We start from the raw sequence: 24,535 nt of genomic DNA, 5'->3' as shown, positions 1-24,535 counted from the left end.
TAAAAGTCAAGGCCAATACAGTACCTGCTTCAATCTACCAATGGGTGTGAGGCTGCAGGACACACAGGATGTCACACATTCTACTCCCCAGATTCTTCCATGCCTCTGAAGCTGCAGAGACCTCTGTCAAGTTATGCTCTAGTTTCCTGATACATTAGATTACAACACAAATATTTACCTGAAAAACCAGGCAATTCCTTGCTCTAGCAATTATACCAATTTCTTCAAGTTCCTTTGTATAAACAGATCTGCTGACAATCTTGTCATTAACAAGGAATTCAGATCCACTGCCTAGTTTTGGAAGAAAGAGCAGATTATACAATCCATCCATTTTGAAAGAGATAATGACTACTCAAGCCAAGAAAACAGTTCATTACTTTAATAATAATAAATAATAAATTTTATTTATATCCCGCCCTCCCCAGCCGAAGCCAGGCTCAGGGCGGCTAACAACACTAAAACAGTACAACATTATAAAACATTATAAAAATGGATTAAAATGAATTAAAATCAAAATTGATGGCAACCATAAACTAAAGTTTTGTAAAGATTGCCAGAGGAGGGAGTCATGCTGCGCCCTGACCAAAGGCCAGGTGGAACAGCTCTGTCTTGCAGGCCCTGCGGAAAGATGTCAAGTCCTGCAGGGCCCTTGTCTCTTGTGAGAGAGCGTTCCACCAGGTTGGAGCCGCAGCCGAAAAAGCCCTGGCTCTAGTTGAGGCCAGCCTAACCTCTCTGTGGCTTGGGACCTTCAAGATGTTTTTATTTGAAGATCGTAAGTTCCTCTGTGGGGCATACCAGGAGAGGCGGTCCCGTAGGTACGAGGGCCCTAGGCCATATAGGGCTTTGAAGGTTAAAACCAGCACCTTAAACCTGATCCTGTACTCCACCGGGAGCCAGTGCAGCTGGTATAGCACCGGATGAATGTGATCTCTAAGCGAAGACCCCGTAAGGAGTCTCGCTGCAGCATTTTGCACCCGCTGGAGTTTCTGGGTCAGTCTCAAGGGCAGCCCCACGTAGAGCCCCACGTAGAGCGAGTTACAATAATCCACTTTCTGACGTGGTCTTTAGTTCTGAACTGCTACCAGATCTGCTCTTGCACTGGTGCATGCGTTCACATGTATGCTCGTGTTACACACAGATGGCAAAAAGCTTAGAAGCATGCCTTCGAAAATAAGTAGGCAGCATCAAAGCCAAACAAGTTGCTTGTTATGGATCTCAGGAGGAACCAGGCGTCTTCCTAAGCAATGGGAGGAAAAGCCTGTTGTCTCACCATTCCTGTGAGACCCAGGTCATCTACTAGCATTCCAGAAAAACCAACAAGAATGCCTTGTGCCACGGGTCTTCTTTTAACTGTACTGGGTTCTCCCAAACCTTTTACTGTGATTGAAAACATACAAATATTTCCTTCCAAGATGGATACTGTCTGGTGCCTTCCCAAGAAAGTCTTAAAAGTGAAACAACAAATGTGGCTTAGAGGCAAGAGAATTCAGAAGGTGGAGGTATTGCTAGACACTACACTAAGTGAAAGTATGTAAGGAGAAGGTGCTCATAAGCTGCAGCTTTGCAGTGCGTGACCAGACAAGACTGACATTAATGGCTTAACCGAGTGATGGGGACCAATATATCAATCTAAACCTGGTTTCGAAGTCCATATCATAATGGTTTCATAAAATGTCACCTGGCAAACATCCCAATTTTGGGGAAACCATGTAGCCAGCCAGTGATTCTTAGTGCTTCCGCTGCCTCCTGCAGGGGCAGCGAGTGACTCACAAGAGTAGGTGTAGCAGCCTTCACGATAGGCTCCCCACCCCCCATTCTGCAGCGAGCAGCAGCTCAGCTCCAATACCTGCTGCAGAGGCAACTAATCACAAGAGCAGATGACACTTAGAAACAGCTGGGAAAGCAGCAGGCAGCCAGCAGCAGAAACTTAGCAGACACCTGAGGTTCTGCTTGCTTAAAGTAGGGCTGGCGGGCCAGGCTGGTAGGTGCTATTTAGAGATGCTGCTCTGAGCTGGCTTGAGGCTTCTTGCTGGGAGCCCCTTTCCCTTTTGCCCCTTCCTTACCCACCATGAAAAAAGAAACTGGTTGTTTTCTTCAGAGTAAGAGGGGGGAAAGTTGCCCTGTTATTTAAGACTCATTCTCTTTTCTGCCCTTCTATGTGTCCTTGTGTCATTTCTCTCCCCTTCCTGGTGCCTTTAATGCTCATCTGAGGCTGGGACAGAGCCCCTTTCCCCCCTGTGTACAAGTAAGACGTTTGTTGGCCCTAAATAGCTTCCCTCATATAAATAAAGGGAAAGAAAGAGAAAGCTTTTTGCCTGCTTGTCCTCCCTTTGATAAAAAGGGAGATTGGTGGGATGGAGGCTGGGAGGGGGGAGGTGTTTGTGTGTCACAATAGGGGGAAATGGAGGGGGTAAGATTTAACACTGAATGCCTTATGCTGAAATGAGAATTAGGCAGTTGAGCCATCAACATTTGCAAGTCGGACACGACTAAACGACAACAAATCACTGTGATAGGTCTGCTTGCTAATGTCAAATTTCTTTGGCCCCAGAAGTCATTAACAGCTAATCACTGAGATATTCACATTTAGGCACACCAGACAGAAGTATAGTATTAATATGAATTTATAATCCACCTTTCTACAGAAGTACATAAGGTGGTTTACACTGAACTGACACAGTACAAAATAAGATAAACGTACACCCTAAAAACAAGACAAAAAGCAACCTAAAAATCAACAGCAGTTAAAAAGCAAGCTATTTTAAAATTTAGAGTAATTATATATTTAACCATACAAATTAGCTTAAAAGCTTCTATGTATGTTGCTGATTATGCTAATGTATTTTTTTCCCTATAATTACTTCTTTAAAAAAAATGTATATAATGAAAAGCTTCTATATGTATTTTCCATATAAAACTCATACCCACTATCTAGAACAGGGGTCAGCAAACTTTTTCAGCAGGGGGCTGGTCCTCTGTCCATCAGACCTTGTGGGGGGGGGCATGAAAGAATTCCTACGCCCCACAAATAACCCAGAGATGCATTTTAAATAAAAGCACACATTCTACTCATGTAAAAACACGCTGATTCCCATACTGTCCGCGGGCTGGATTGAGAAGGCGATTGGGCCGGATCTGACCCCCGGGCCTTAGTTTGCCTACCCATGATTTAGAAAAACTCCACTCACCTCGAATAATTCTTGAAAATGTTTTCTCTTCTCCATTTTCCTCCATGTACACCATTTTAACACTTCCAGTAGATGAAACCGGCTTCCCGATATGTGCTCCATGTATCAGTTCTTGGATGTGCCTCACTCTCAAATTAGATGTCTTCTCACCCATTACAAAACTAAGTGCATCCATTACATTTGATTTCCCTTCAGTTGTATAAAAGATCAAAATATTACCCTTTTCAAATATAGTTTAGATAATCACAATCATCTTTATTTTCATTTCAGATCAGATGTAAGAGACTCTTAATTCAAAAACTTCCCTTTAAACTAAGATATTTTTATCCATTGGCACGGCCTTGACAGTATGTACATCTCAACATGTCCAACAGATTTTCTTGGTTCTATGGGTTGGGTATCGTCTACCCAACCCTCCGAATATAGGGGGAAATGAAGTTATTCTCAGATTCCTTTCTATCCTCTTTTTTTAAGGGCATAATTTAATGAGGTTAGCCAAGCTTGAAAGTTAATTTTCATCACACACTCCATAGTGGGTAACCCAACTTTTTGAAGAGCTGAAAGGCAGATTTGATGACTTTATTTCATTTGCCTAGCCAAAGTTCAAGAATAACAATGAAGGCTTGCTGTATGCATGATGATATGAAACCTTGAGGGCATGTCAAAACCATTAACAATACTAAATGAACCATAAAAACAAAAAAAGCTTAAAATATTGTATGGTGTGATAAAACTTCTGACTAATATTTGATTCATACCAGGCAAAGAATCACGACTCGTGTATCACCACAGCTATGTTTTATCTCCTAGTTGTGAGAATGAACTCACAGACATTATTTTTATGTTAGATTATAAACAGAGCTAGTATAATTCCACAATTTAGCACACACTTCTACGCACATTTTACTAAGCCATATTGAACTTTAATAAGATTTGCTATCAGCCATAGATACAGGTTGAAACAGTTTTGCACGGTACTTTTATGACTAAAAACCACTAGCACAGGTAACAGGAGACTATATAACTCAGGTTTCTTCTTTATAATACATTTTTATACCTCTAGATACACAAGGAGGCAATTTCTGAAATAGTGCCTCACACAGCAATTCCCACAGAGTGTGGGGCACCATACTGGTGCAAGCAAGAGCACCAGGGATGCCTGAGATCACCAACATGACACCTACTGGGGTCTGTGCGCCTCCCTGCCAGCCAGTGCCTCCTCAACCACCCACAAAAGTTCTCAGGGAACATCCCTTCAAAATCCCACAATGCATACGAGTCTGCTCACTCTTCCTGCCCAGTTCATGTACTGTAAAGATGTGAAGGTCCATTAAAAAAGTGGAAAATGTGTCCCCCATTTTTTCAGAAAAAAATCGAGCCCCCCCCCGACCATTTTCCTATTTGTTTTCCTTCAACATCTCTAACCTCTCCTGTGCTGAGCTTACTCTCTTAATCACACTCACATTTCATTAAATTTCAGAGCTGGAGACACTTTCCTTCTGTTCTGAATGGATGAGATAGGCAAAAAGTGCCTTTAGTGAGCAAGCACAGCTGTGGCTGCTAGAGGTACCTTTTCCCCACTGATAGGGGGAGCAGGGGCATGCTTGTACCATTTTGCTGTACTCTTTCTGCTCTTTTAGATGTGGCAGCCATTTTATGTTATGCCACACTGCATACCCCAAAGCAGCCATTTTGTGACCAGAGCCCTCAAAATTCCTAATGTGCCTACTGACCAAAAAAAGTTGGAAAGTCCTGAAACCCCATAAAAGTGCTTCATTGATATGACACTGAGAGATGCCTCGCTTCACTTAAGAGGTGCTGCCAAATTTTAATATTAAATTATACTCTTTTCTTTCCCCTAACCGTAAGCACAAACAGCAAAGACTTCACTGTAGAAAACATTGAAATCATTACCACATACCCCCAAGTCTTGGTTTGGTAATTTATAGGGTAATTATATTATATAAGAGTTTTATATAATATGTGAGGTTTTTTCCTTCAGAACTATTATAAAAATTAATGATAAATTAATTTTAATAATAATTCGTAAGGGAAAAAACATGTATTATTTTTCTGTAACATATACAAACCTGCCATAGCAGGTACCATCTTAGAAGAGACAGGAATTATCTCTTCTAAAACATTTTGAAATGAAAGCCACCTATAAGCTTACTCAGCTGCAAGTTAACTCCTCTTTTTGAGCCCCACTTTTCCCCTCTGCAACATAAAATGAATTATTACCTCAGTAATTACAGTTGAATAAGCTTGTATTTTACTTTCTAGTTTTAATATGAATTTAAGTATATAAGAAAGCTTGTTTATGCTTAAAACAGAATTTAAGCACAGCATATGGGGAGGAAAGTAAGGGTCACAGAGTAGTTCCAGTGAAAAAAGGGGGAAAAGTACACAGGGTACCTCGGAAGAACTCAGAAGATTAAACATTGCAACCTCAGCAATGCATATGCCACCTACAGACTTAGCAGGTATATCATACTGTATATGAAGAATTCTATATTGGGGTAAGAATGGAAAGATCCTCAAAGGCATTATTGGTGGGGGCTAAAGATTTTTAAAAGCTTGATATTTGAGTAACAGCCATTGTCTTGCAAACTGAGAAACCTTCAGCAAACTTTCCCTAGAGGGCTAGTTTATTAAGTTTAGTTTACAGTGGGTTACGGTATATTAATACAGATTAATCAATTTGGGTAGGTAGAACTACATTCCACCCAATCAATTTTTAAAAATGTATTTCATTAGAACCATTTGTGAGCCACCTTTTAGCATTCAAAGTAGCATACAATAAATCTTGCTTGGTACATCACAGACAAATAATACACAGGATAAAGAAAAACTCTAGCAAGAGTGTGGAGATAACAGGGCAGAAGTCTGTCTGAATTGTTCACGTGTTACCTGAACCATTGGGACCAATGACACATGTGAATTTCTTGAACGGTCCTATGCATTGTCTCCCTTGCCATGATTTGAAATTTTCCACCATCAAAAGCTGCAAGTATCCCATCTATGGATTACAGGGAGGAGAGAAAATTATTTTTGAAAGAAAAATATATAGACAATTTCCCCTCAATAGTTAATAAACACTTTAAGTAACAATCAAACACTGCAACCCTTTGAATATGAGAGTTGCTCAGTAGAAATGATATGGATAACTACCAGGGCTGCAGGCTAACACTGCTCACTGGGGAGTACGTGCCACTGAATTCAATAGGATATATTTCTGAAGAGACATAGTTAGGATGATACCATAAATCATTAATCCCATTAAATGCAGACCTTCCACTGTATTACACATAATAGTCATAACAAATAAATGTTGCTGGAACAGGCAGGCCAGTAGCTATGCATTAATTTAATAAATACGGTAATAATAATAATATAAACTGCTATTGATATATATTCTCCATGTTTCCATATTCCCCGTAATATAAGCACATCTTAAAGGCACGAATTTAATAAATAATAATGAAGGCAACTGCCCTCTCCAACCAATCTGACCCTACTAAAATTCCACTGCCATTGAGAGATAGGTATCCTCCATGAATTTGTCTAATTCCCGCTTTAAAACGTTTCTTGCAGCACCATCCTAACCATGCCTACCCAGAAGTTAAATCCTTTGAACCCAGGTGAGCAGGGGGTGCAGCCGAAGTAATATTTTTAACAAGTCAGTGACAAGACAGTATTCAGCACCCGATATTTAAATTACCAACATAGTTAATAAAATAGGTGCCATATAACATTACTATATAGAAGTAAAATTAAGTAAAACTGTAGAGTTGGACGGGACCTCGAGGGGCATTTAGTCCAACCACTGCAATGCAGGAATCTCAAGACTGTGTGTGTGTGTGTGTGTATATATAGAAATATAGATATGCACACACACACACATATATATACTGTATATATTTACAGTGATGCGTGTGTGCTTTTTTAATACAGGTGGATATAACGTGACCCGCTTTCTCCACACCCTCATGTTCAAAATATATGTGTAATAATATAATATAAGCTCCAGGTGGCGCTAAACATATTCAAACGGGGAGTTCAAAAAGAAAATAAGTCTCATTTTTTAAAAGAAAAACCACGATCAAATCATACAAGACAAATAAGCTGAGGGGAGCCCCGAGGGTCTCCTCGCCCAAGGATGGTGAAGGGGAGAAGCGGGGAGAAGACGACCACCTTCTCGCCCGGAGGCCGCCTCACAGACCCCTCTCTATCGTCTCTTCCTAGAGCGTCTCTTCTCACACCCGCCCGCTCTTCATAACGGAACAAAATCTCGCGAGAGTCCCAAGAGAGGGGCGGGGCAGTTGGAGGGGCTTCGCCGAAATCGGAACGGAAGCCCCGCCCCGAGTTTAAGGGCTCCCGTTTTCTGAGGGCTGCGCGCGCAGAGCCGGCGAAGGAGGAGACGCCGGGGGCGGGGTTTCCGCTTCCGAGTAGCGCGGGCGCTGAAGTTGCGCCGCCCGAGGGAGGTCGCTGGAGTCCGGAGAGGGGCTGGCCAGACGCCCCTCGGGGCGGGGGGGGGGGTCACTTCGCCGCAACTTCGGTTTAGCTGCGAGATTATTCAGCGTTTTTTGATTCAATTGCTCCATGCAGTACAATGGCGCAAATAACAAAGCACATAAATCAGTTACGCGCTACAATCTTCTGGTTATTACGAGCAGTAAATCCATATACACTAGAAACACAAATCAGTTATGCACCATAATGCATAATAAATGAACCCTGGAACTAAAAATTAGGTTGTACTAGAAGAGTAACCTTTAATTTTACTTTAAAAACACACGGTCTACTGTGGTATGAAGTACGGAGATGCAGGTTTTAGAAAACAAAACACTTCATCTAATGCCTTGAAACAGTATTTCAGTACTTTATATGTTCACTTTGGCCGAAGCGAGTCCAGCCTCTGACCCCTCCATGGGGGAGAAGGCGAGCCCCCCCCCCCGTGGGCAGGAGGAGGAGGAGCGCGCCGCTTGCATCCGAGACACACGTGTAACTGACCCTGCGAAGCCTTAAAAAGTCACGTAAGAAACTCCAAGCACGCTCGACTCCGACGTCGGGAGGAGCACAGCGTCGCTCTAGCCCGCGCGCCTCTATGGTGAAGCCCCGCCTCGTGTTTTGGTCCGAGGGGGATTCACCGGAAGTACCAGTAAGGAAGAGGGCGGCGTGTTCTTCATAGAGTGAAGGCGCCAGAGGAAGCGCGATGGTGAGACGGGGTGGGCGGAGCCAAGAGGGAGGCGTGGCTTATGGGGCAAGGCGGAAGAGAACCCGGCTGGGGGGCGCGGCCTGTTTCCCTTGGCAACCGCGCGTTGTTGACATCCTCCTTAGCATCCCCAGGAGGAGAGAAGGCGAGGTGGGAGGGCGGTGGGAGCTGCTTTGGATGTAACTCCAGCAAATCTCATATTTTTTTTATATATATATATATATATATATATATATATGTGTGTGTGTGTGTGTGTGTATGTATATATGTATAATTAAATGCATAATACTATTAATTATTCATTTATGCATATACCTTTAATGCATACAGCTTTAATTCGATTAATGCATATAGCTTTAATTCGATTAATGTTTAATGCTTTTTTAACGAGTGTTTCCCACTCCCTATGTTTTTAGCTTTTGCTAATATATATATATATTACACACACACACAATCACACGCGCAGACACATAAGTGGCAATTGTTGCTTTGCCCTTTGCAGGTTTTTAGACGCGCTCCCTTCCTCCCGCCGCCATGCAGAAACTGGACTGCCGCCAAGACCTGGCCGAGGACGCTGCGCTCCAGCGGAGGCGCTACCGGGAGCTGCAGAGGCAAAGCCGGGTGTTCGACGCCAGGGTCAGGACCATCGGGGTAAGCGTGCGGGAGAGGGATGTGGGGGGATAAATAATATCAATAATAATAATAATAATAATAATAATAATAATAATAATAATTCTGGTACTGTAGGCAGAGTGCCTCTAGCAATGGGCAGAGTGACTCCTGGGGAGGGACAATGCTTGCTTTTAGGACATCTAGACCAAAGTGTTGATTTAAGTATCCTGTCTGTAAATTTCTGAAATTGGAATGTCAAAATTGATTTTACTGAAAATGTTGGTTCTTGTAGCCTGATCAATACAATCATGAAATAAATGGTACCGCAATGTCCCAATGAGCAGCATAAAACTTTTTCAGATGACTTGCAACTCTTCTTACAAACTCCCTTTGCAAATGTTATGAATAATCCACAGAAATATTTGGAAAACACTGTGGAAAATAATTTAAAAACATAGACATTCCTTGAATTATTAGGATATTTTCTTTCTGATATTGTATAACTCGCATCACCAGCTACTACTAAGACTGCTATTTATCTCTCCCAATTTTATTTATATTTACCTTTATTTTCATTTGTAATCTTTTGTTAATTACTGCTCATTTATCATATCTACAAATGCAATGAAGACATTGAATTTACAAAAGCTTGGTCACTACCTGAGCAATGGTGATTAGAGAAAAGTCCTCTCAGTGAACTTCGTGGTTAAAGAAAAGGCCATACTTTATCACTAGCTGTAATTACTCTGATAACAGCGTAATACTGTAGTATGTCAAGTGTTTGTGGCATGCTCTTAAAAATCTATGTAAAGTCATGTTTAGACATTTGAGAGCAATGTTTGGATAGACGCTCCTAAAGGAAAGTAAATAATGTGTTTAAGGACAGAAATCTCTTACTAATATATTGTTTGTTATGTAGGGTGCTCACAGTGAACACAGTTGTACTCTCAGTATGAACCCAAGCCGCTCAGTAGGGGATTTAAGCACAGGTCTCCCTTATCCCATTCCAGCATTCTGTAACACACTGGTTCTCAGCGGAAATGTACATGTTTTCCTTGTTTTCCAGAAGTAAATACGTTGGATACATAATCAGATGAACACAAGTCTTTATTTTCAAGCTAGTGTCTTGAGTTTGCAAAATATATTAATACCCTTTTTACTCCCGTATAGAGAACTTATAATGACATCCTATTCTAGGAAAGGATTAGTCTTGGAGCAGTTACATGGATAATCTGATCACTAGTTCATTTCTAAATGCTTTATCTTGAATAGCAGTTTCTGTATTGAAGTTAGCCATGTATAGTTTTGGTAATGCAGTAATTTCTTTATACGTTTGAACCAGTTTTGTGGTGGGTTTTTTTTTTAACTACAGGTTGACACGGAAGCTTTGGATGCTCAAATCAAAGACAGAAAGATCCAAGAAGCAACTCAGAGGGCATATGATGACACCATTGGTATATTTGTTAATAGTTTTAAATCAGTAATTTATCAAACAACTATCCAAATTTGTTCTCTTACTATTTTCTTCTTAAATAACACCTTACATTTTCTATGAATCTTCTGCTTTGAAGATGGAAGTCATGAATTGCCAGCATTATATAAGATAGTAACAGCACAACCCTCCACCCAGGGCTATCTGTGGGCAGGATCCGTGCATTGGAGGGGGTTGGACTAGATGACCCTTGGTGTCCCTTCCAACTCTACAATTCTACGGTTCTATGTCTACTTAGAAGCAAGTGCCATTAAGTGGGACTTAACCCCAGGTACATGGAAGAGGTGCATATGTCTTTCTGTGTGTGTTTCCAGCCAGTAGGAGTTGCAACAGAAAGACATATGTTCACCACAAACCTAAACAAGTCTAATTGTTATTTCTTTCCCCAGGGAATTATGGGAACTGCAGTTGTGTGAGTTCTTATTGAGAATACTCACCAAACTCCCATTCCATGATTCTTTGGGAAGGCATCAAAATTACACTGGTGTAAATCCGTTATAAATTTGTAGTAGAGATATACCCAATGTAGCACCAATGCAAATTTGATCCTGCTTACTGTTGCATGCCACCGCAATATCCGAGGGCTGCAAGATTACAGGGGTGGTGTTTGCTTTGGACTAAGGTACAGCAGAGGCTGAGGTGCCTTTATGATATATGGCTTATTTACACATCTATACAACCTGAGCCTACGATAGAGGGCCTCACAGCATTGACACCTCATAGCTGCAGCCTTGGATTCAAACAGAAACATCACTCTGACTCTCTGGTTTCCAAGCCTGTTGCTTCCCACTTCTAGCTTCTAGCTCAGATCACTTCCATCTGGCCTTTAGTCTTTCTAACTAACAGCCAGTTGAGGGATGGTGGCCCACCCGTTTGTTATCTGGCACAGATCCACTTTGTTTGTTCACTTAATGGTCCATTGCCTAGACTATCACTTCACCAGGAATTTGAATCATTGCTTATCATAGAATAATAGAATTGTAAAGTTGAAAGTTACCCTAGGGTCATCTAGTCCAACCCTCTGCAATGCAGAAATCTCAAGTAAAGTATCTGTGACAGATGGCCATCCAACCTCTGCTTCAACCAACCTTCTGCTGTTTAGTCACAATCTCCTTTCTTGTAACTTGAATCCATTGGTTTGAGTCCTACCGTCTGGAGCAGGAGAAAACAAGTTGCTCCCTCTTCCGTGTGAAAGCCCTTGAGATATTTGAGGATGGCCATCATATTTCCCCTCAGTCTCCTCTTTTCCAGGCTAAACATACATTCAACTATTCTTCAAAAGACTTGGTTTCCAGTTCCTTGATCAACTTGGTCACCCTCCTCGGCACATGTTCCAGTTTGTCAACATCCTTCTTAAATTGTATTGCGCAGAACAGGACACAATCTTCCAGGTGGGGACTGACCAAGGCAGAATAGAGCTGTACTATGACTTTCCATGATCTGGACACTATACTTCTGTTATAGTGCCTATAAAGTGTTATATTTTAACATTTGCTGGATCCAGGGATTAGAAGATTCCCCCAACTCAAAATACTACAAATATGTGTAATAGAATTCTAGTGACCGTTAGAAAAAAGGAAAGAAGAGGAGCTTCAGAAGGGAAACTTCGCCTTTCTCCTGCCTGCTGTTTCCTCAGTCCTAGCTGGCCCCACCCCCACCCCTCTTGTGGACCAGGTATTTACATATCCAGGTGTGCATTTTGAACCTCACAGGTTGAAAATCAGCCAAGGCAGCAAGGCCTTTTGGAGTAGAAAGATGGCAGATTACCTGATAACTCCACTTACCTGAGTAGACATGATTAGAATTGCATCCTTACTCTTTTCATTCTCCCACTTTTCTCTGTTGCTCAAATATTTGCATATTTCTACACCAAAACAAGTTGGTTCAATAAAAAGAATGGTTCTTTAGCATTTTTTAAAATAAGGAGTGATCCAGTTGACCACATGGGGAACTCAAAAATACTGAGGATTCTGAGGCTTCTTTTCCTACTGCAGTGCAGAGCCAGTGTGGTGTAGTGGTTAAGAGCAGTAGTCTCATAATCTGGGGAACCGGGTTCGCGTCTCCGCTCCTCCACATGCAGCTGCTGGGTGACCTTGGGCTAGTCACACTTCTCTGAAGTCTCTCAGCCCCACTCACCTCACAGAGTGTTTGTTGTGGGGGAGGAAGGGAAAGGAGAATGTTAGCCGCTTTGAGACTCCTTAAAGGGAGTGAAAGGCAGGATATCAAATCCAAACTCCTCCTCTTCTTCTTCTTCTTCTTCTTCTGCTGCTGCTGCTGCATGCAGTGCCACTGAAAAAGATCCCCCCCCCAAACCGGGGGTGGCATGTGCTTCAGAGCAGCAGCCTGTGGTACAGAAGTGTGAAGAATGGTAGCTGAAAGCCATGCTGCATGCATACAACAGGCACCCTGGCTCCTTTGAGAGGAGGGTGAGATATACATTTAATAAAGAAAAAGTTTGGAGACAGCTCAAAGACATTTGGTGCCAAAAGGCATCTCTCACTTATCTGCATGGTGGTAAAAATGTTAGAGCATTTGCAGTCTGAAATTGACTCTCTGTTGTTTTTTTTAAAAATGATATTTATTAAGTTTTACAGAAAATTAACAATCCACAAAAATCACAAAAACAACAAACATCAAAAATACAAACAAAAACAAGGAATCATAAAGAGAAAAAAAACATAAAAAAGATTTAACATAGTAATAAAAAGTAAAAAAAACCTCTTTTTCATTTTAATAACCTTCAAAACCTTATTTTCCTTACTTCCTCCCGCCTTCCCTTCTTGTATTCCACTTTAAAAAAATTTCCAGCAAGCTCATTCATATTCGTTTTCATCCTTTATCCTTCCCTTTATACTCTTATTTATCTTAATCACTAGAACCCCTTCATTTCATTTACAATGCCCTTAGCATTCATAAATTTTACAATGTTTTTGTAGATAAGCTTTAAACTTCTTCCAATCTTCTTCCACCTGCTCTTCTCCTTGATCTCGGATTCTGCCGGTCATTTCTGCCAGTTCCATATAGTCTATTACTTGTATCTGCCATTCTTCCAGGGTGGGTAGATCTTGTGTCTTCCGGTGTTTTGCGATGAGTATTCTTGCTGCTGCAGTAGCATACATAAAAAAGGTTCTATCCTTCTTTGACACCAATTGGCCGACCATGCCCAGGAGAAAGGCCTCTGGTTTCTTTAGAAAAGTATATTTAAATACCTTTTTCAGTTCATTATAGATCATTTCCCAGAAAGCCTTAATCCTTGGGCAGGCCCACCAAAGGTGAAAGAAAGTTCCTTACATTTCCTTACATTTCCAACATTTATTATCGGGCAAGTGATAGATTTTTGCTAGCTTGACTGGGGTCATGTATCACCTATAGATCATTTTCATAATATTCTCTCTTGAGGCATTACATGCCGTAAATTTCAAACCGGTGGTCCACAACCGTTCCCAGTCAGCAAACATAATGTTATGACCAATATCTTGTGCCCATTTTATCATAGCAGATTTAACCGTTTCATCCTCAGTATTCCATTTCAACAGCAAGTTATACATTCTCGACAATACCTTAGCACTGGGTTCTAGCAATTCTGTTTCCAGCTTCGATTTTTCCACCTGGAAGCCATTTTTCGTGTCCAAGTTATAGGCCTCTCTTACTTGAAAGTAATGTAACCAATCACGCACCTTATCTTTAAGTTTCTCATAGCTCTGCAGTTTCAATTTATCTCCCTCTGAAATTGACTCTCTGGAGCAGGCTGTCTCACCCTCCTAACAGCTGGCATAACCCTACATGGAACCATCAGAAATGCGCACATACAAGTCTTTGGATGCTGGTCAACAAGTTTGTAATTCTTTTATTGATAAATAGTTAAAAAGAGTATATGTTTCATATGGGTTGTGAATGAGACTTTTTTCCTTTTTTTAATCCAGCTGCTGAAATGAAGCAAAATGACAAAATCCTCTGCATCTTAGATGAACGACAGAAAAGAGACTCTCAAATTCAAAACAAAGCTGTCAATGAATTTCGCCAAACTTATCAGCAGCCAGAAACACGGCGTGAATTTGATTTGTCTGACCCACAAGCCCTAAAGAAAGATACTCCAGCTCGTCTCGCAGACAGTGACCCTCGATGTACCATATCTGGCTTGCAGAAGTTTATGGGAGAAGATTTGAACAGTGAGAATAGGTGGAAATTCCAGAAGGAGCAAACAAGGGAATGGCTTTTGCAACAACAAAAAGATTGGGAGAACGCACTGGCAGATAAAAAATATGCTGGTAATAAATTAACCTAGATTTTTTAATTTGTTTTGAAAGTTATATCTCAGGTAGCTGGCCAAACAGTCGTCAAGCTGTTCAGCTGCATGCCAGACAAAAGTATTCCTACATATTTTTATTTAGAACACTTCTCCCTGACATACTAGTTTTGTTGCCTTTTTGTGTGTTTTTTTGGCTGGAATACATTTCAGTTTTGTCAGCCCTAATCCACAGTCTGGAGCAGTGGAGCAGTTCAGTACCTATTTACTGGGAATAAGTCCCATTGAAATGAGTGGGATTTACCTAAGAGTAGACATTCATTGGATTGCAGAATCATATGCATGTGATGCGTATTAATTGGAGGGAGAAAGCTGAATCTAGGGCTTAGAGAAGTTACTGGTTTGTCAGGAGAGCAGGGCAAATGAATTGGGTTGTGTAAGGTGAAAGTGGAAACTTGAGTCCAAGGAACAGGCAGAAGCAACAGAATGAGACAATAGGTGTCCGCCCCCCCACCCCCAGTTATACTGATTTACATGTGTACACATGTCCAATTCTGTTTCACTAATTTAGATGATCTCCATGACCAACACAGAATGGAACTTGATCAAAAGGCTGTGAACCTTCAAAGAATAGAAGAAGAAACAAGACGAGCCATTTGCATCACTACTACAGAATTTAATAAAGCTCTGGTAAATCAGTATTAAAAGGGAAAAGAAGATGAACTATTATTTTCCAAGTTTAGTGTAATATAGTGTAACAAAGAAGACACTGAAAAAACATTTCAGAATACTTAGACATCCTCTAGAGACATACTTTATTTTATTTATGAATCTGTTCCCATAAAACATCTCAAAGCAATTTAACAATAAAACATACATAAAAACAGTTTCATAGAATCATAGAATTGTAGAGTTGGAAGGGACCCCGAGGGTCATCTAGTCCAGCCCCCTGCAATGCAGGAATCTCAGCTAAAACATCCCAAGACAAATGGCCATCCAACATTTTTGATGGAACAGGCTATTCTTATGGAGTGTTTTCAGGGCCCTTTCGGAACCAAACAATCCCTATTCAGTTTCTGCAAAAAGACTTCCTTCAAATGTACAAATCACTGTCTTTTCCCCCTCCCCCCCACCCTTGGAAGTGGTCAACCTTTTGTTCCTGGAATAAAACTCAGGACTTCTAAGGGGTAGGGGGACAAGTCCTCCGCAGGCCTGTGGGAAAACTCCCATTCCAAGTGAATCCTGCATGACTTAAGAATTGGCTCGTATTTTATGATGAATGATTCCAGTATGAGAAAGAACCAACAACAGTGATATCTGACATTTGGTTTGCTTGACCTTTTGATGTTTAAATCATTGGTTTATTCTGGCTCAGCTTAGGAAGTTCCCTCCAAAATAAAGTGGGGTTTAATGAATTATGAGCATTTTTTTTTTTAACTTTAGTCTCTTAAACTTTTAGTTGGCCCTTCTGCATATTTATTTATTTATTTATTTATTTCATCTGGTTCTTTCCTATCTTGTTTTTAAGCTGTGGGTGAGTTTTGATTCTTCTCTTTCTGTTTTTCCACTTGTTAGACTACTACTAACTCTTGTCAGTTAGTGAATCTTGTCTGTTTTGGCCCATTCTAATCTTTGAGAGTTTTACCTTGTCATTTCTCTTCCTTTATTTCGACTTATTGATTTGCCGCTTTCCCAACTTGTTCCTCTTTCTTCTGTTGTTTTATTTCTTTATAGTATTTGCATACCACTTTTCACAACTTTAGGGACGCGGGTGGCACTGTGGGTTAAAACACAGAGCCTAGGACTTGCCGATCAGAAGGTTGGCGGTTCGAATCCCTGCAACGGGGTGAGCTCCCATTGCTCAGTCCCTGCTCCTGCCAACCTAGCAGTTCAAAAGCACATAAAAGTGCAAGTAGATAAATAGGTAGATAAATGTTTCCATGCGCTACTCTGTTTCGCCATAAGCGGCTTAGTCATGCTGGCCACATGACCCGGAAACTGTACGCCTGCTCCCTTGGCCAGTAAAGCGAGATGAGCGCCGCAACCCCAGAGTCGGCCATGACTGGACCTAATGGTCAGGGGTCCCTTTACCTTTACTTTCACAACTTTAGAAAGCAGTTGACAGTGCACTTCAGAAATACAATAACTAAAATCAATAAAACAGCAAGATTAATTTTTTTCAGTTGAGTAAAAACAGTCAGCAGCAGGATGCTTACCTCTGATTCTCATCCTCTTGTGTTTCTCTGTTCTATGTTGGCTCCCTTTTCCTCAGTTCATTTAGTCCAATTCAGTTGCTAATGTTTCCATTCTTAGGTCTTCCTTATTTATCTTTCTATCTTGATTCTCCTGTGAGCTGAAGAGAAGGGATTGTAGTAAAGTGTATTAGATAACATAACAATATCATGCTGTATTCATTAAGAACTGTGCATGGTTTAACAAGGTAAATCTTTTGGAATAATTAATAGGGTTTGCTGTTTTTCTGAGTTTTTCCTACAACAATGTCTTTTTTAAGGCTGCTGACATTGCATCAAGAAGACAACTTGAAAAGCAGCAAGAAGACGAAGATAACATAGCTGAGATTTCAAATCTGCTTAGAGGAGACCTGCTCTCTGAAAACCCACAGCAAGCTGCCAGTTCCTTTGGTAACGGTCGAGTGATTCCTAACCGATGGAAAGGAATGAACCAAGATCAGCTCAAAGAAATACGTGACGTTCAGCTGCAACAAGTTCTGGAGAAGCTGGTATTCACTTTCATATTGCCACTGTGCTACAGTAGAAACTTTTATGAATCCTCTTTTGAAATAGAATGTTTAAAAAACACAAATACTTAGTTGCTTTTCACCAGTTTTCCAGAATTCATTGTAAGAACTACCGGTAATTCACACTTAACATCATTGCCACCCTGACCACACAATTATTTTGGGATTGCACAGGGACACTTATTTTTTAAAAACAGTGTAACATATCAAGAAAAATATAATTCCATAACTTTGATCATCATTACTATTCCTTCATAAAATCTACTAACGCTACTCTGTAATGATTAAAACTACAAAACAATTACATAATCTGTCCACATTAACCAACACCATAGAGGCTAGTGGTGCAGGGCACCAGGGAAGAGGCAGAGGCTGGATGTGGCGCCTCCCGGCATCAGCTTGCCCGCCTCTGCCATGCTGCGCCAAAGCAGCGCCATGCCCAAAGCCTCCGTCTGCTGTGACCACCGCAGCACGAAGTGTCTAGCTGAGTTGGGAGGCACCACGTCCAGCCTCTGCCTCATTCCCGCCAGAGGAGCTGCCCCCCTGCCGCTGCCTGCCTCCTCCAGCCCTGCTGGCAGCGCCGTCCTCCCTAAAAAACTCTGGGAAATGGGGGGGGGCGCCAGAGGGAGCTTTGCACCATGCGCCGGATATGCTTAAGACGGCCCTACCAATGACTTCATTATTTTCTTAACAACCTTAAAAATGAAATTATGCTTCATCCGCTCAGCCCAATTCAGGTTGCAGTCCTGTAGCTGGCCAGAGTCTGGCTGAAAGGCCTGTGTAATTTGTCAGCAGAGTGGTCCATACATCCCTGTGCGAGCCCCTGATACACCTGTGTGTGTCTGTGTGTCTTTGCATGTGAAGACTGGGTGTGCCACGGACAGCCTTGGAGTTGAATCCCCTTGTTCCTCTGACATGTTTCCCCAAAGCACCAAGAATTCTGTAAGCCCTGAAACTTGAGAAGATGATTGATGTCAGTGGGTGGGAACCTTGAAAGTGTACATGTTGGTACAAGGAAGAGAAGGGAAAAGGCTGCCCACACCTCTCATCTCAGCTGCATTGATCTCCTGTACCTCCATAGGTGTATTAGAGTGCATTCTCTTCTTAGCCTCGGTCACCAAAGATCAACACCACCAGCAGGGGAGGCCCAAACTGTGCCCAGATGGACAGAAAGCTAATGCATTTAATTTGACCAACTCTTAATTTCGTGTTTCATAATTGTGTCTTTCCCCCCTATATTGTGCAATTAAAATATGTACAGCTATTTATAAATAACAGTTCTCTTTCCTGTTACTGTACTGATCCTACCTCTTCCAAATATCCTAAGATAATAATTACAGGAACTAATAGAGTCCTTAACATTTGTCCTTAACTGTAACTAAAACTCCTATTTCATTGCACATTCCCACCAAACATGCAGTATGTCTACTCCTTGATAATCACAGAAGAAATAATTAAGTATATTAGGGTTTATATGTTTATGTGGAGACATATGCTACTTGGCAAATATTTTATGTAAAGCTGGTAATGTCAGTTGCATGGATTTCTCTAAATGTATTTCCACATTCTGGGCTCTGTATAATTGTGCCTTTATGCCAGAGGCAGGCAACTTGCAACTCTCAGCATAACTATATGCAGATTTCAGTCATGGAAACTCACCAGCAGTGGCCCTGATCTGCATCAGATCCAGCATAATTAAGACTGTGGGACCAGCACATTATTAGGTGGGTGGGTAGACTTCCTGCCTACAATGAGGACTGAGGAAGCAGTTTGATCAGAGTCCTGAGCTGTGGGCTTGAAATCCACTCTGCCACTGTCTTAGTTATCCCAACCCTGCCACCGGCATGTGGTCTGTTTAAACACAGAAGGCATGCACAGCACCATTTGCACACGTACATACATGCACACGTACATCATATTGATTGAATGAGGATTGCCCTAGTTAGGATTGCGGTGTTTGTGAATTGTTGCTGGCTATGAAGAAATAGCTATTGTTGCTGGCTATGAAGAAATAGGGACGCGGGTGGCGCTGTGGGTTAAACTACAGAGCCTAGGACTTGCTGATCAGAAGGTCGGCGGTTCGAATCCCCGCAACGGGGTGAGCTCCCGTTGCTCAGTCCCTGCTCCTGCCCACCTAGCAGTTTGAAAGCACGTCAGAGTGCAAGTAGATAAATAGGTACCGCTCCGGTGGGAAGGTAAACGGCGTTTACGTGCTCTACTCTGGTTCACCAGAAGTGGCTTAGTCATGCTGGCCACATGACCCGGAAGCTGTACGCTCCCTTGGCCAAGAAAGCGAGATGAGCGCCGCAACCCCAGAGTCGGCCATGACTGGACCTAATGGTCCCTTTACCTTTACCTTTTATGAAGAAATAACAAGCATTTCTTTTTTGACATAGAGGTTGGAAGAAGAAGAACGTCAAAGAAATGCGGAGTGGGACAGAAAGCGCATTCAGGAAGCTAGGGCAGAAGTGCTTTTTGAACGGCATCAGCAGCGTCAGAATCGAGAGCTTCGGCGAACATTAGATAATCTTAATGCACAGCTCTCCCAGGAACAAAAGACAAGGTAAGAAGTGTCTATACCACGTACCTCATGTGCCTAGTCTGGTAAGCTATCATCTACACATATGACCATCTTCAGTCTCACCAGAAAATAGCAGGCATTGGTCAGGCCTGGTATAAAGGTGTCAGGGAACTGCCATCGGAGCTTAAGGTGGTGGAGAGGCTCTCGGATGCTGGGAGACCCTCTGGTGCTGAGGAGGGAACCAGCAGGGGGAGAGGGAGAGCTTCTGCGGAAGCAGGAGGGGAGGCGGAGGAGACAGAGTCGGAGGTGAGGCTCAGAGACGCTTCCAGCGAGACCAGTGGGGAGAGCTCAGGACCTCCCCTTGGGACGCCTACTCTGCGCAGAAAGCTGTCACGTAGGGAATCAAGGAGGAGACTTTCTGTCAAAGAATTTTTATGCTGGAAGAAATTCAGGAAACGCCCACTGACGGATTCTGCCAGCGATTAAGGCAGCCATGCACTGATGGCTCCGCGGAGAGGGAGAGTTTTAAAACTAACTACGAAACTGTGAGAGTCTTAGCGCTCACGCACAAGCAGCCCCTTATCCCATTACAAAAGGCTAGTAGCCTGGTTTTTGTTTTTAGCTGATCAATAGAGTAGTGTCTTCTGCTCGTTGTTCTTTAGGCTCAGGTTTCTAGTCTTTCCAGTTTAAAACCCTGATGTGGAGACACCCCCTTCTGGGGAAAGGTCTGCCTGTAGACGGTCCTAGGTTCAGTCCCAAACATCTTCAGGTAGGGTTGGGTATGTCTCCTGGAGAGGGACTGCCAGTCGTTTTAGACACCACTGAAGTCGATGGACCCATGATCTGACTCTGTGCAAGGCATCTTAAAGAGTTTGGCAGAGTTATTCTGTTTTGATCAAACTGGTTGCACTTGGTCCAAAATGCTCATCCTACTGAAATTCCACAGAGAACTTGCTATTTTCTACATTCAGTGATCTGTCATAATCTTTAAAAATAAGCATGCTAAGTTTTTACAAAATGTCAGACTTAATAACAATTACCTGTTGTCATTCTATGATACTATTGATGCTTTTGATGACTACTTTACTTTGCATAGCAGTTATCTGAAGCGTAAGCAGCACACATGAAGAATGAACTTTACATTTTTGTGAGAACATTTATTAACTGAATATATTTATTTCCAGGCAAGCATATATTGATGAAGAGGTGTATTCAAATTTTCCTTCTGGCCAGTATTACACACAATTTAACACCACTAGCCGGTGATGTTTGGATCAATATTATCGAGTTGGATATATCCAAAAGGTTTGCAGAAGTATTTGCTTCAACTTCAAAACTGTAATAAAGAAAACCACATTTAATATGTTTTTTACCTGACATATGGATATTATGAAACTAAGCCTTTATAATGAGCAAGAGGATGGGGGGCTTCCAAAAGGAAATATTAATGCAGAAATACAAAATGTACAGTGAAGACAATATAATAGAACATTTGCAGTTCTTAGTAAAAGTTGTTGATACTGCTATAATGCTTCTAGAAGAATTTATAGGAGAATTTTGTAGCCCCACCATTCATCGAATGATTCCAGTGTCAGTTTCAGCAGAATAATCTAATGCTGCCCAATTCATAAAAACAAATACAAATTGAGCAAAATTTTGGGAAACAGTAAATTAAATGGATTGCTTAACAATTGTTCAGTGCACAAACACATCCATATAAGAACGTTTCTAGATAACAGACTGTTTTTACAATGAAACTACTGACAGAAATATATGTTGCAGGAGATGGATAGTATGGAAAACAGCATTCCTATGTTGCGTTCTGCACTGTATCATATGGTATCACTTACCCCATATAATAACACCATCACCTGTGCATTTCTCCACCTCCATTCCAAATCATTGGTTGCCACTGGCAGGAGTAGATAAGCAATATTATATGTTATGGAGGAAAACTTGAACAAAGGCATTCCCATCTCATTTGTGACATCCAACCCTGTGCATAAAGATTCATTGAATGACCAGAAAACTCCACTAGTAGGACACACATAGTTGGTGCAACAGATTTCCCCTCTCCCTACCGTCCCCATCCCCAATAACCCAAAAATCTGCTTTAGAGATTTGGTGATCTTCTGGAGCAGATGTGGACAGAGGGGCCCATCAGGGTTGGAAAGGAAGAGGAAGAAGAAGATAAGGAAGAAGAAGAAGATAAGGAAGAAGAAGAAGAAGAAGTCAGCTCACTTGACATTGGATGTTATCCAGAATATTCATCTCAACTAGGAAAAGTTTGTCCAAAATTTGTCTTCGTGGTCTCTTTTCAGAATTTCACATGGAATTTTCTCCCAGGAGAAAACATCCATAAGCTTTCTAGAAAGTTATAGAACTCTGTCATGCTCAGAGTAGATCCGCTGATATCAATGGATCTACTCTGAGTTTGACTTAGATACTATTTTATATATGTCTTGGGGAAGTACTGGGCCCCCTTGCTTAGTTGGGTTGAAGGTCTTTTTGTGTCTTCTTGAACCATTTTTACTTTTGAGTTATTTTGTAGAATTTAAAAATAAATGAATGAATTCTGAGGAGCACGGAGAATTGTGATTTTAACCATCAGTGGGAGAACTTTGGCAGTTACTCAGAAATCCCAATTCAGTCTTCACTAGTCTTGCATCTTTTATACATGTCTCTGTCCCATAAATTTGGGAAGAATTTACCCATGGCCACACATCCAAAAGACATACTTGCATGTCAGAGTTATTTTTATTTTATTTTTTCCTATCAACAGTTCCTCTACTAAATCCAAAAATTGCTTGATAAGCTTACCCCCTTCGCTTGAATGCCATTTGGGGGAACGAGACAGAGCGTCTCCCTCACCTGCAGCAGCAGAGCGGCAAGTGGACATGCCTGGTCTACAAATGCAGAGGAACGGAGGGGCATTTTCCTTGGAGTGTCCTGCACCACTTCAGACGGCAGGTGGAGCGGGAATCTCAGTTTTGAATGCTGCTCCTCTACACAAAAAACCACCAAAGAACCCAAACATCTCCCTGAAACCAGGAAACTGACATGGCAGGGGGTGGCTTGCTTAGAACTTGTCTCTTGAGAAGTGAAAAGTTTTCTTTGCAGGGAGCTTTTAATGTGGGGAAACATTCAAAAATGACATTTCCTACCTCTAGTATGCAATAGTATTGTCATCTTTATTACCCCATTTTGCTCCATGTGTACACCAAGTCACAGTCTCTCAAAGCTATATGATGACGTTGTACAAGATTCAGAGATACATTTCAATGCTGTGGGAAGGAAGTCAGCAAATATGACTCATTAAATTTTGGCTTGCATTTGTATTTTGCGGGTCTTCAGTCAGTGTTCTTGCTGCCAAAGAGAAGGTTGGATGCATAGATAAGAACAAACAGGCAAACAAAGATAGCAAAAAGCAGCAGGTATGTTATCAACAGAATATATAAGCAATTTACAATGACAATGTCCCGTGGCGGCATCATACACTTTGTAGGGTACGATACTTGGATAATGTTACTGGTGTCTTCACTCTACAAAACAAACAAACAAAAAAATGCATTTATTAATCTGTTGTGGAAAAGGAACAAAGAGAAGCTTGAGTTAGGAGGACAAAAATAGAAAGTTGAGTTTTGGAGTCTAAGGTAGCAGCAATTTTGTGGGGGTGTCCGCCTCTCTCTGGGGACCAAATATGAGGTAGTAGAGCTTTCTGTAGGGAGTTTTTGAACTGAGTGCCTCTATCAAAACTCAACTTGTTTATTTGTAAATAAATTCAGATTACAAAATACCATAAGTGATTTTCTCAACAAAATCAAGCACAGGCAAGTGTGGCAGTCCTGAGCTTCTCACTCACAACAGAAGTCAGAGCAAATGTACAATAACCTCACATCACAAAAGTTTTTCATTTAAATATATGGTATTAAGCCTACCAAATTCATTTATTCAAAAGCAAAAACATTTTCATCCTTTTTCTCCTTCCCTAACAAATGATAGTTTTCCTGTTATACATAGAATCAGAATGGCAGAGTAGGACAGGACCCTGAGAGTCATCTAGTCCAACCCCCTGCATTGCAGGAATCTTGCCCAATGTGGGGCTCGAACCCACAACCCTGAGATTAAGAGTTTCATGCTCTACTTTTTAGTAAATAGTTGGTATTTCTTCATGTATGTTAGTAGGTTTCCTTTCAATTAAAAAAACTGGTTCCAGAATTAAAACATACACTTATTCTATAATTTGTGGCCCAACTGTATGCATATTTGGCTTCTTTCAAAAGCTAGAACACCTATTTGAGCATATTTTCACAGGAGTAAAAGAAAATACTCTCTACTCCTGAACTACAAGTGGTAAATTAAAAAGTGGAATCACCTGAAATATAGAACTTCTGATTCTGCCTTATACTGGGTGATGCCATTTGGCTGCAGTTGTCCCAAGGTATTTCCTAGCTCTGCTACCCAAAATAATCCTTTGAACTGGAGATGCTTGGAATCATACCT

The 24,535-nt window shown here is 41.4% G+C and overlaps 2 protein-coding genes across 9 annotated transcripts in view; one reads left to right on the top strand and one right to left on the bottom strand.

The window, feature by feature from the left end:
* Positions 1-7,528, bottom strand: part of SMC1B (structural maintenance of chromosomes 1B) — a 35,134-nt gene extending 27,606 nt beyond the window's left edge. For 5 of the 6 annotated variants that reach the window (XM_081861348.1, XM_081861350.1, XM_081861351.1 and 2 more), the window contains exons 1-4: positions 7,383-7,528; positions 6,099-6,207; positions 3,189-3,377; positions 179-291 (exon numbers count right to left, since the gene is read on the bottom strand). In XM_081861348.1, the coding sequence (XP_081717474.1) occupies positions 179-291; positions 3,189-3,377; positions 6,099-6,207 (411 nt within the window). In that variant the 5' untranslated portion in view covers positions 7,383-7,528. Of the gene's footprint in view, positions 1-178; positions 292-3,188; positions 3,378-6,098; positions 6,208-6,359; positions 6,486-7,382 lie in introns of those variants that run through there. The other variant, XM_081861349.1, reaches the window with a different exon arrangement.
* A 936-nt stretch (positions 7,529-8,464) lies between these two features.
* RIBC2 (RIB43A domain with coiled-coils 2) lies at positions 8,465-22,612 on the top strand. 3 transcript variants are annotated; one of them, XM_081862030.1, is made up of 9 exons: positions 8,465-8,553; positions 8,906-9,054; positions 10,388-10,469; positions 14,431-14,775; positions 15,325-15,443; positions 17,266-17,493; positions 19,908-20,074; positions 21,217-21,337; positions 22,150-22,612. In XM_081862030.1, exons 2-8 carry the CDS (start codon positions 8,938-8,940, stop codon positions 21,296-21,298), a joined length of 1,140 nt encoding a protein of 379 aa, XP_081718156.1. In that variant the 5' UTR covers positions 8,465-8,553; positions 8,906-8,937; the 3' UTR covers positions 21,299-21,337; positions 22,150-22,612. The 3 variants fall into 3 exon arrangements, with proteins under 3 accessions (XP_081718156.1, XP_081718155.1, XP_081718154.1); XM_081862029.1 differs by having other exon boundaries at positions 21,952-22,612; XM_081862028.1 differs by lacking the exon at positions 22,150-22,612 and having other exon boundaries at positions 21,217-21,393.
* The last annotated feature ends 1,923 nt before the right edge of the window (positions 22,613-24,535 follow it).

The sequence above is a fragment of the Podarcis erhardii genome, assembly GCF_964252035.2.
Source record: "Podarcis erhardii genome assembly, chromosome: 5".
NCBI classification, from domain to species: Eukaryota; Metazoa; Chordata; class Lepidosauria; order Squamata; family Lacertidae; genus Podarcis; species Podarcis erhardii.
Note: the sequence above shows the minus strand (reverse complement) of the source record. Positions and strands in the feature narration are given on the sequence as shown.